This window comes from Sciurus vulgaris (genome assembly GCF_902686455.1).
Source record: "Sciurus vulgaris genome assembly, chromosome: 3".
NCBI classification, from domain to species: Eukaryota; Metazoa; Chordata; class Mammalia; order Rodentia; family Sciuridae; genus Sciurus; species Sciurus vulgaris.
In genome coordinates, this window is record NC_136463.1 from 60,378,769 (window position 1) to 60,391,126 (window position 12,358).

The following is a 12,358-nucleotide window of genomic DNA, read 5'->3' on the forward strand; positions in this document are numbered from 1 at the left end:
TTCTTCTGTGAATCTTCTCGCATTGTCTCACACCTGAGCTTTTGGGGGATACCTCATATCCAAGCCACAACACCAGGGGAGGTTCAGATCTCGAGGAAGGATTGAGGACAGGCTTTTGGGAAAATCCCAGGGTTTCCCCACAGCGGGATCAGTCAGCTGCCTTTTCTTTTCTTCTTCTTTTTGTTTTTTAAATTTTGGTTGTAGGTGGACACAATACCTTTATTTTATTTTTATGTGGTGCAAAGGATTGAACCCAGTATCTCAAGTGTGCTAGGCGAGCGGCTACCACTGAGCCACAACCCCAGCCCTCAGGCTGCCTTTTATGAGCTCCTTACTGTTCATGGACTGCTCTAGGCGTGGCTCTTACTGGTTGACTGCTTGGCCCAGTGGAAGATATGAGGTGTGACCTTTGTCTCCTACACTGGTGGCCCAGAGATTCTCTGAGGGCCCTTGTGGGAAAGTCTGGGCATCTCCTGCAGAACCAAGTGTAAGACTTGGGTTTGCAGACAGGAAAATAAACGAATATATGCAAAGAAAGAGGGCATTGCTGAACATGAGGCAACTGTGTACTAACGATAGAATTGAAGGAAATGGGAGGTCTACAGTAAGGAGAAGTGTTTTGGACCTGGGGGCTTTGCCTGAGCATCATGCTATTCCCTGTGAGCAAGGTGGTGCCCAAGATCAGAGATGCAGGCTGTTGGGGGCTGTGGGAGAGCTGGGCATTGCTTCAGACAGCACAGGTGGCCAGACAAGCACCTTTCCAGTCCTGGACTTGTTCCCAGTCCTGGAGTTATTCCTTTGAAGGGATAGAAATGCAGGAGAAATGGTTTAGAATTGTCTGTACACCTGAGTTAACAACACCCAGGTGGTGTCCTCTGGCCTAAGCTGAATAAACAATGAGCATTGGCAGCAGGCAGGAGCCAGGATGTCCTGGGGCCAAGACCTGGCCCTGTGCCTACGGTGGTGGGAGGGACGTGGGGTGCAGAAGCAAGTAGGGCAGGCATGTGGCAGGCCCTGACGCCTAGCAGCTGTGCTGTCCCAGGAGTTAGGTCCTTGCCCAACAGTTGGGTCCTCCCCAGCATGGCTCTTTTCACTCCCATCTTCACATCCTACCTCCAGCCACTGGGGACTTCCTTCCTCAGACTCAGCCCTCTCCTTCCTCCCCAGGACACTTTTCTCTGCCTTCTGGGCTTTTTCCGGACCAGCAGAACATCCCATCCCTGTCCTCTGCTGCAAGGACCTTTCCTTCCCTTGAGCTCCGAAAGCCCCAAGTTCCTCAGAGGCCGAAGCTATCATTGGGATAATATGTTAGCCCTGGTTGGGATCTCTGAGAATGGTGTCCCTGTAAGGGTCATTTCCCTCTTCCCCACCCTCTAAGTTTCCTACACTGAGCACATGAATAGTTTTTGAGTAAGTGGATGAGATTGTGAAGGATCAGGAAAGAAAAGGAGAGAGAGCTGACAAGCCCAGCATAGCAACTCAGCACCAGCGAGGACACTGTAGGGTCGAGCCTTCACCCCTGTCCTGGGTCCTCATCCTGGGGTAGACAGATGCTCTCATGATCTGGCTTCCTGGACTGTCCTTGTGGAACTGTGGTTCCCACTCTTATGCCTGTCTGCTTGTGTGGGTGTGTCTGAAGATAGGGTTGAGCCGTGGCTGGCCAGACTTGAGGGCTCAGGGGACAGGGCAAAGAATCCTTCAAGAAAGAAAGCCAGGGGGCTGGGGATATAGCTCAGTTGGTAAAGTGCCTGCCTCACAAGTACAAGGCCCTGAGTTCAATCCCCAGAACCCCAAAAAACCATGCCAGGCAGTGAGGGGTGAGGCAGGGGCCATGATTAGCTTTCTCCTCAAGGTGGGAGAAGAGGTCCTGCAGCCTGGCTGAGCCCCAGAGAAGGGCAGGCACTCATTGCCACAAAACCACACCCTCAGCTGCTCCTCTGGGAGGAGGCCTTGAGCAGAAGGCAGGTGAGGAGAGGCCAAGGACCCCTTGTCAGTTTCTTATCCCAGACTGGAAAGGGGCTGGGACTTAGAAGAGGGAAAGGCTTTGGGCAACTGAGAGCAAAGTAGGAGTCATGTGAAGAATTCAATCTCCTAACATTTATGGTTTAAGTTTGTGTTGGTCTGTCTGATTATTGGTCCTGTCCGCATATCTCTCCATCTATTCTATTTATCCTGTCTACATACCTGACTACTCATTATCTATCCATTGTTATCCATGCATCCATCCAATCATTCTTCCATCATGCCATTCATTATTCATCCATTCACTCATCTGTCCATCTCTCCAACCAACCATTCTTCCTTCTACTCATTTATTTTTCTCTCATATCTATTCTCCCACCCACGCAGCAAGGTCTTCTGTGAGACAGGACCACTGTTGAAGAATGAAGTATGATTCTGGGGACTCAGGATGATGCAACTGTAGTTCCTGCCATTGAGGAACTTACAGCTGAAGGATGATGTATGGTTCAGAGCAAGCAAAGCCATGTCCTCAAGCATGGTGCCCTGCTCTCTCCCTGGGAGACTGGAACAGCAGATCTGGGAGGGAAGGGAGTTTGCCTACTTGCTCAACACTGTACCCCCAGCTCTGGGGACAGTGTCCAGCACATCATAGGTCAATAAATATTTGTTAAGTAAATGCACCACTGAGTAACTCAGGTAGGGTGGAGTGGGGACCAGGAGAGAGATTGGACCAACTGTCTTAGAGGGAAAGTTGTGGTTGTGAGGTTGGAGCTCTGTATGGAGAAAATTTGGAAAATCCCAACCAGGATATTTTGAGGCTAAGCCTCCAGCAAATGGGTTTGTAGTCCTTGGATTAGGTTGCCATAGGGGAAGGAGCCAGCTTTGGGGTGGCAGTTCTGGGGTATGCAAGGGTCCAAGGTGTGGCAATCAAACTGGTTGGCCTCTCATGTTCCATAGCTGCCTTGGCTCCAGAGTGTAGGCCTTAGGAATCATCTGGCCTCACCACTATCCACTCAGGTGAGGACACCTGGTTCAGGTGTCCACCTGGGACAAATAGGCGGCAGAGGCATGGTGTTTCTAGAACCCAGGATTTGGGTTTCCAATCAAAGGTTTACTCCCTCCATTTTTTTCTCTTTGGAAGAAGGATTTGATTTTGAAGCAGGTCAGAAGTTTCCTTTGGATGGGCAGGAGCCAAGAAGATGAGGGCCAGTATCTCAGCCAGCACTGTCCTCTGCCCTACTTATGCTCTACCTCTGAATTAGCTCTGAGCCTCTAGGCTTGTCTCCAGGCCAGTCCTGGGCCCTTCCTGCCTGCTGCACCCTGAGTAGTAGCTGTATGGGGCAGCCTCCCTCTGTGACTAACTTCTGCAGCTGGTTCAGTTGGAAGCAGGCTCAGAGGGCTGAACCGAGAGTGGAGCAGTGTGGATTATGGTGTGAACTGGGAGCCTAGATATCAGCAATTAGGTTCTCAGTCCAACTTGGTTTCTACCTTGGGTATGTGTGGGGTGACCATAATGAGCTGCTTTTCTGTACTGAGTCTCAGTCATCTCATCTGTAGACTGGGGCCATGATTCCTTCCCTGTTGCCTTTCCTTCTGAACTTGACCAAGTGGGACTGTACTTTGGGAGCTTTTCTGGGGTCTTGTGAGGAAGGGAGGGAATCTGAAAGAAGGTAGCAGGAAGCAAAAGTTCTTGGGAGCCTTGTGTGCCTGGAGAGAGGCCTGGCAGTAGGAGGCCACTGTCCTGGGCACAACAGATTTACTGCAGCAGCTGTAGGTTTGGGTGTTGCTGCAATTGAAGTTGCCTTCCGCCTGATCCTTGCCTCACCAGAAGGTTTATCTCTGAGTGTGGAATTGAGGTCTCCATGCTCACACACATCTGCCTTTGTGGGTATATCTGAAGATGGGCCTGGGCTGGGCTGTGGCAGGCCCGGAGCTGCCCTAGGTCTGAGTCTTGACTCTCTTACAGCAGTGTCTATCCTTCTCTGTGGTCAGCCAGGCCACAGGGGCACTTCTTCAGTCTAAGAGAAAGCTGCCTCTGGTCCTGCCTCTCCCCTCACTGCTGGGGCTTTCCTTCTTGATGACAGCGTCTCAGCCCTGCCCCCTGAGCCCTCAATTCTCCCCTGCTCTAGGTCAGCCTTCTTATCCTGTTTTCTGTTGTGACAAACAACACTTGTGCTGAACTAAGGGGTCTGAGTTGGGGGTGGGGAGGAGATAGTGTGACTCCGGCCCTTTTCTCCTCCATCAAGAGCCAGGAAGGCCTGCATGGATCTTGGAGTCCAGGGCCCTATCCTGCAGGGCTCTCACTTCAGACCTGAGTTCTGAGGGCAGCTGTATGGCCATGGGGTTGCCCTGTTTTCATCTTTGAAGAGTCCTCTGCACCTGCAGATACCGCAGGTGTTGGGCCACCCCCAGTAGAGACTTTGGGGTTTATCCACCCAGCATTTCTAGCAACAGGAGTCACTCAGACCCAGTCTCAAATCCAGATTCTGCCATAGTGCTACCTGTGACTGTGGGTGAGTTGTGTTACCCCAGAGCCTCCCAGGGGTTCATCTGTGAACCATGACAGTACCTGTCCCTAAGGACTGCTGTGAGTGTTGGATGGGGTTAGGCTATACAGAGTTGGCTGAAGTGTGGTGGGACCTGCCCTGGCAGGGGTGCAGGATATACAGGTGGACAGGCGCTGCCCCAGCTCTAATGGCCTTGCTTGGGTGTCCCCTCAGTGCACACTTCTTCCTGGAGATAGAAGGATTTGAGCCCAACCCAACTGTTGCCAAGACCTCTCCCCCCATCTTCTCCAAGCCCATGGATTCCAACATCAGGCAGTGGTGAGTACTGGCCCCTTGCCCAGCCCTCAGCTCCACTGGGTGGCCAGCAACATGCCCTGGGCCATGCAGCCTGGCCTGGCTGTGGGGCGCTTCCATTGTCTATTTCTAAACTTGTCCTCTCTCTTCCCTCCTGTCATACTTCCAGTGTCTCTGGCAACTGTGATGATATGGACTCCCCCCAGTCTCCACAGGATGATGTGACAGAGACTCCATCCAATCCTAACAGTCCAAGGTGGATCTGGCCCTTCTCCTTCTCCCACTGTGGCTACCAAGGGGACAGGGTTGGGATAAAAGTCTGGAGGCCTGGGCCATTGTTGTGGCGTGTAGGTCATTTAGTGGGGAAAGTGGAATATCAAATTTTATAAATTGTAAAATAATACCCAGTCATTATAAAATAGTATACAGAGGATCAATAACTAGCACAAGACCACTTATGTAAATTTAAAATACACGCATACAAAACAGTAATATGCATTTTGCAAGAACACATGCAAACAAGAAGAGACATCAATGCATCACCAGGACTGTCCATTTGGAGTGTGAGGACAGGGATGAATAGATTGGAAAAGTTCAAACAATGCAAAATACGAAAGTGAAAATTTCCTTCCCTTAGTTCCATATTTTGAGGTAATTTGCTGTGAACAGTTAGGTACATATCCTTCCTGATTATTCCTAATTGTATCCAGACACATATTTTGATAAATGTGATCACATGTGGATTGGAAGGGGAGCTTCATGAGACAACATGGAGCCCAGAGGCTCAAAGCACAAACACAGGGATCACAAGCATTGCAACAGGCCTGTGAGGTGTTGGGGCTGGTGCAGGGCCCTAGAGGTCCAGCAACTCTGCTGCAGAAGGGGAGATGTCTCAGGAGGTGCATGCATGGTGAGTTGGAAACATTATTCTGGCCTCAGTGCAAACCTGGCCAAGGAAGAGCAGAGGCGCAAGAAGAAGCGGCTGAAGAAGCGTATCTTTACAGCAGTGTCTGAGGGCTGTGTGGAGGAGCTGGTGGAGCTGCTGGTGGAGCTGCAGGAACTTTGCAAGAGGCGCCGCGGCATGGATGTGTCTGGTCAGTGCCTAGTCCTGGCAGGAGGTGCAGGTTTAGGGATGCCACTTGGTACTTGATTCCTGCCCCATCTCCTGGAGGACTGGATTGTGAGGAGCCTGGAATGCTGGAATAGCAACCTTGAACTCAACTCTGAGGGCAATGGGGAGTTATGGAAGGGTCTAGGCCAGTGAGGGTCATGGTCTGGCTACTGCATGTTGTTGTGCAAACAGTGTTGGGACCCTGAAGCAGGGCTGGGAGCAGGGAACAGTTCTGAAGAATTCTTCAGAAATGGCATTGGCAGAACTTGAGGACGTGAGGAGTGAGGAAGAGGGTTCAGGGTGGTGCCATTTGGACTTGGGTAGCTTGGTGGATGGTAGGGTCCTTGCTGTCTGGGGGACCAAGAGAAGAGCAAGTTGAGAGGAGGAGATAAGATCTATTTGTAGGCTATAGGGAGGGGGAAGATTGGAGATGGAGATTTCAGGGTGTCAGCACAGAGGTGGATACAGGGAAGCCAGGCAGTGGGTGAGATTGTCTCCCACTAGGGACAAGGTGCAGAGGTCTAGAGCAAAGGACTCTCTTTGGACATGGAGAATGGAGAAGCAGAAGCCAGCAAAGGAGTCTAGAGCTGGAGAAGGGACAACTGGAAAAGAAGGAGGAGCACTGGGGAGTTCAGGGTCAGGGAGGTCAGCCAGGGGAGAGGGTGTGCAGCAGGATCTTGAGGTGAGAGGCTGTAGCTCCCACACCCTTTTCTGGGTTGGGAAGTCAAGGGTAGCTGGCCCCTCCTGCCCACACCTCTATCTGTGACCCTACCTGCAGACTTCCTCATGCACAAACTGACGGCCTTGGACACAGGGAAGACCTGCCTGATGAAGGCCTTGCTAAACATCAACCCCAACACCAAGGAGATTGTTCGGATCCTGCTCGCCTTCGCTGAGGAGAATGACATCCTGGACAGGTTCATCAATGCTGAGTATACGGAGGAGGCCTATGAAGGTATTCTGGCTGCCAGAGGCTGCACAGAGATGGTTTCCCAGGTTGGGGTACAGGGCCACAGGACCACTGCTGTCATGCCACACAGAGGCACTGCTGCCACCAAGAAGCCCTGAGCACATAGCTTGGTGTTGGGTATGAGGCAGGCACTTCTCTTGCCCTTCCTTCTTTCTACAAATAATTGTGAGCACTGACTATGCACTAGGCATTGTTTTTGGCATCTGGGTGAACAAGACAGATTAAGGTGTTCACTGCTCTCAATAAGGTCATTTTAGACCTTATGTAATGGAAAGAAAGATAATGTGACATAAAGGGACTGGGGATAGGCTACTTTAGCATGGATGGAGAGAGGGGCTCTTGACAGCATGATGAGAAGGATCCAGAGCAGGGCCAGGGCAAGATCCCCACAGTGGGAATGAGCGAGGCACATGGCAATGGACAGGAGACCATAGATGAGACAGGAGAACCCATAGGGGCCCACAAAAGCAACTGTGTGTCATCATGATTGTTATTGACTGTCCCATTTGGGTCTTGGTACTGTTGTTGCCTTTGTAGGTAGTCCATGGAGACAAATTTGGGATAGTAATATTTCTCTACCCAGGAAAGTCATTGTTAATAATCAACAAGATATGTGCTCATTTGAGCTTTTGGAATCAGTAAACGGCCTGTTAAGGTTAGATGCTGTGGCAAAAATAATTGGTTCCTGAATGGCCATCTTGCTGACATGCCAGTGGGCACTAAACATCTCAGTTTTTTCCAGGTAGGAGTCTAGCTCAGGTCCTTCACTGTTCTCTTGGGGAGAGAGCCATTTTATTACTTAAACTCTGAAGATTTTCGAAAGGGTTTTTGTACTATGTAAGAAAACACCAAGGATGTGACAAACAAGAAGATATGGAGGAGGGGAGAGGAAAACCAGGGAAGATTGCTGCTACTGAGTGTTGAACTGAACATTGAACTCCCTGGTTTTCAAAGCAAAAGAGAAACTGAGTAAGCCATACAGTGTTCTTGGCCTGGCACTAAGGAGTTGATACTAGTCCTGTAGGCAGCAAAGTTCAGACCAGGGCATCCAGTTTGACTGTCCTGCTTCTTTTCCCTGTTCAGTATGTTCCCTCCTCAGGGACTTAGAGATTTCACTCTGCTGGCAGCAGATTCCCATGAGGGTAGGGATGGAGTCTGTTGTCTGCTGTTGATTTCCTGGTGCTCTCAAGGTCTCATGGAAGATACTTAATATATATTTTTTTGTGTGAGTGGACAAATTAAAGCTGTTAGTATTTCTATGAAGGCCTTGCTGTTGTGGTCACAAATCCTTACCCCTCTCCTTTTTCTGCCTCCCCTTATCTCTTCCTTCTTTCATGAATTTGTCTCCTGCTGGTGGGCTTCTCTTTCAGCAGAGTGAAAGGAGCAATTTATTCTTGCCATCCCAGAAACCAACCTTGCCGCCACCATTCTCCCCTTGACAGTGTCTCTGAGGCCCTCCCTTCAGTATTTTTAGGCAGTCCCCGCCACGCGGGGCTGGGCGAGTTCCAGGGTCAGTTAGGTAAGACACCAGGGTCCCAGCGCTGAGCGCCCCCGCCCTCCCCGCCTGTCCGCAGGGCAGACGGCGCTGAACATCGCCATTGAGCGGCGCCAAGGAGACATCACTGCGGTGCTCATCGCGGCGGGCGCCGACGTCAACGCCCATGCCAAGGGGGTCTTCTTCAACCCCAAGTACCAGCATGAAGGCTTCTACTTCGGTGGGTACCGCCCTCGCCCAGCGTGGGCTGGCGGGCGGCTTTCGAGGAAAAGGGGGCGGGCCAGAGGGGAAGGGGGAGGGGGAGGGAGGTGCACTAGTGGGGCGGGGGGGAGGAGAGAGGGGGTGGGCATCACGCTGCTCTGGCTTAGCCTGGGTGGCCCCTGCCGAAAGAGGCGCTGGCAGGCTGGAGACCCTTCTGCCAGGTAGTGGGTCCAAGGCTGCGGAGGACAGAGCCTGACTGGAAGGCTGCTGAGTTAGATCCATGTGAGCAGGATCCCTAGGTTGGACCAGAAAAGAGGGGGCTGGAGAGGCGGGGCGGAGCCCAAAGCCTGCAAACTTCCGAGTCGCTTGGCGTTAGAGGGCATGTAGGCATCCACCTGAGCAACCCTCTGTGGGGAACAGAGACTTGGGGAAGGGGGATGGAAAAGAGCCCGGTCTTAAGGAGAGGTTGGTTCTGAGAGGGGAAGTGACTTGCCCCAGTCTAGTAAGGCCTTGATGTAGGTAGTGTGCCGGTTTCCAACTCTAGTCTCTGTCCCCTGTGCCCAGGGCCTCTCAGGGAGTCAAAAGTGAGAGAAACCAGTCACAACTGCCTGTAAACCCAGCGACTCTTGAGGCTGAGGCAGGAGGATCACAAGTTCAAAGCCAGCCTCAACAATTTAGTGAGACTGTCTCAAAATAAAAAATAAAAAGGACTGGGGATGTGGCTCAGTGTCCCTGGGGTTCAACCCCTGGTACCAAGAAAAAAAAAATCAAGAGGAGGAAGATCTTTGACAAGTTGGGGAGTCCAACAGCCATTGGGGTTAGATGTGTCAACCTAAATAATTTTTTAAAAAATCACATTCTCCAAAGAATACTGACATTTATTTGGGGATAATAGAGCTTCACAATAAAAATATGCATGTCATAGTAAACTGTGGGCATACTTGAAGAAGTTGAGCAGGTTATAGGGTACACCTCTGTAATTCAGCTATGTGGGAGGCTGAGGCAGGAGGATTCCAAAATTGACACCATCCTGGGCAATTTAGCAAGACCCTGTCTTAGAGTAAAAGAATAAAAAGGGCTGGGAATGTAGCTCAGTGGTAGTGTACTTGGTTTCCATCACCAGTGTCTGTTTGTTTGTCTCACACACACACACAAAGAAGTTGAGGCAAGGGGAAGTTTTTAATGAGAATTATGTCAGATATTTTGAAGCAAATAATCCTTGGCCACAGTGGTTAACATAAGGGTGGTATCAGTTCAAGGTTGAATAGTTTCTGGGCAGATGTCCTTGTACTGGTACTTTTTGTATAAGGTTGTGACAACCCCTATTCAACTAGTGATTCTAGCAGTCTTTTGTGATAGTAACTATCAGGCAATCGAGTGAATCATGTGAAAGAATCCTTCCTTTTCTTTCTTTCTTTTTTTTTTTTTGGTTAGGTTTGACACAAGTGACTCCATTTTGATTCTGACAACATTCAACATTTCTTTCACAGATGCTCTGGTGGAAAAAAACAAACAGTTGAACTGTATAGTTCACATCTGGTGACCTCACCCACTTAAGTGCACAGTTGTGTTATTTCCACAATGCTTACAGTAGTGAACCACCACCATGATCAGGAGAGGCCACCAGCAGCTCCATCAGCATTTCTTTGAGCAGTTTTACTGGAAATTGCCAGCCCCAGCCTGACAACCACTCTTCTCTTTTCTCATCTGGGTTGGCTTTTTTTTGGCAGTGCTGGGGATTGAACCCAGGACTTTGTGCTTGTGAGGCAAGCACTCTATCAACTGAGCTACTTCCCCAGCCCCTGAGTGGCTTTTTTAATGAGCAGGACTAGATGGGTCTTGGGGACGGGGTCTTGTCCAGTCAATATTGTGTCCCCATTGCCCAGCACAGGGCCTGGTTACAGTTGGTATTGGGAAGCCTTTGTTAGGTGTGAAGAGAGGGACAAGAGGAAGACTGGGAGGAGGCAGAGGCCTTGGCATCCAATCCTGGTGCTGTCCCAGACTTGCTGTTGGACCACTTGGGAGTCACTAGCATTCTCTTTTCTTAACAAACCATTATTGAGCACATGCTGTCTATGTCAGGCACTGTTTTAGGTGCTTGAAATGTATCAGTGAACAAAACAAAGATCCCTGGGATCTTCATGGAGTCAACTTATATTATAGGTATGGAGAAAGCCCATCAATAATAAACATTATAAATATGAATGTTATGCAATATGTTAGAAAATGGTAAGTGCTACTTTAAAAAAATACAAAGTAAAGCAGAGGAAGAGGAACCAGGAGTTCTAACTGTGGTGAGAGGCAGGTGGGTTTTGATTTTAAATAGGATAATGTTAGGGTGATATTTGAATAAGAACTTGAAAAAGGTAATAGAGTGAGCAATACCGATATCTACATGCAGAGGTAACAGCCTTTGCAAAAGTCCTGAGGTAGGAAAATGCTCAGTGTGTTAGAGGGAGAGGAAGAAGGCCATTGTGACTGGAGAGGAGTGAGGGATAGAGGAGGAGGGGCCAGAAGATGTAGGGCCTTGTGGGCTGTTATTGGAACTGGAGCTTTCATTTTGGGAAGGTGGGAAAGTGGGATTTACATGTTAATGGAGGCAGCAGGTGGAGTGGGGTTGATCTGGCTGCTCTGCTGAGCACAACTGTTGGAAGGCCAGCAGGGAAGCAGGCTAGAAGGCTGTTAGAGGGCTGTTGCATCAATAGAGCTTCAGACTTCTGTTAAGTGGGAGATGGAGAGACCATCAGGGAACCTCAGGGGTCAAAGCCGCTGGTATGGTCAGGCTATGGACCCCAGTCCTGGGGCCTGGGAACACCGCTTCTGACCTATGAGCCAGCTGAGTCTCGGTGCCCCCTTGCCCCAGGTGAGACACCCCTGGCCCTGGCAGCATGCACCAACCAGCCTGAGATTGTGCAGCTGCTGATGGAGAACGAGCAGACAGACATCGCCTCCCAGGACTCACGGGGAAACAACATCCTACATGCACTGGTGACGGTAGCTGAGGACTTCAAGACACAGAATGACTTTGTTAAGCGCATGTACGACATGATCCTGCTGAGGAGCGGCAACTGGGAGCTGGAGACCACACGCAACAATGATGGTCTCACACCGCTGCAGCTGGCCGCCAAGATGGGCAAGGCCGAGGTGGGCCGTGGGGCCAGGGTGGCAGGAGGTCGGGGAGGCACAGGTGCCACTCTGCCAGTGCTGGTGCCCGCGTAAGGATCCCACAGATCACAGCCTCAGCCCTGGGAAGGTCCCAGCCTTAGATCCAGAGTATGACTGGTCTGGGACAGGTTAGTCTGAGTGACCACACAGCCAGTGACATCTGGGCACCCCCTCTGGATTTCACTGCCACACTCTGTGGTTCTCCCCCTTGTCCTGGGACTTCCTTGCTGGGGCCAGATTATGGGAGCCCGAGGCCGAGATGACACAGTGTCTCACATGCCTTGTGCCTGAGCGTTCCTGCATGATGATGTACCCAAGCATAAGTTAAGTGTCTGACCCCCAGAGCTTTAGGCCTCTCATGAGGACTGGTCTTCCAGAATGGCTTCTTTGGGCCCAGAACTGGTGGGCTGCTGCTTCCTAATTATGGAGAGACCCCAGCCTGTTGTTTGGGGTGCAACTCTGAGCCATGTTAGGAACATAACAAAGAGTGTGGCTACCTGGGGCTTTTTCTGTCTTGTGTGGTGTGACCCAGGAACTCATGTGTGATCTGAACCTTGGGGAAGACTCTGACTGGAGCCATGGTATGGTCTGAGATCTGCTCCTCAGTTTTTGAACCTGGGAGGGGATGGTGGCTCCTAGGAGGCTGCAGGGTG

General features: G+C 50.6%; 1 protein-coding gene across 8 annotated transcripts in view; it reads left to right on the forward strand.

The window, feature by feature from the left end:
- Positions 1–12,358, forward strand: part of TRPV3 (transient receptor potential cation channel subfamily V member 3) — a 67,480-nt gene that overhangs the window by 5,255 nt on the left and 49,867 nt on the right. For 7 of the 8 annotated variants that reach the window (XR_013762387.1, XM_079130819.1, XM_079130820.1 and 4 more), the window contains 6 exons: positions 4,683–4,787; positions 4,933–5,019; positions 5,703–5,857; positions 6,653–6,829; positions 8,419–8,559; positions 11,404–11,684. Coding sequence is in view for 7 of the 8 variants with exons in the window: in XM_079130819.1 (XP_078986945.1) it covers positions 4,683–4,787; positions 4,933–5,019; positions 5,703–5,857; positions 6,653–6,829; positions 8,419–8,559; positions 11,404–11,684 (946 nt within the window). In the remaining variant the exon portion in view is untranslated. Of the gene's footprint in view, positions 1–4,682; positions 4,788–4,932; positions 5,020–5,702; positions 5,858–6,652; positions 6,830–8,418; positions 8,560–11,403; positions 11,685–12,358 lie in introns of those variants that run through there. The other variant, XM_079130825.1, reaches the window with a different exon arrangement.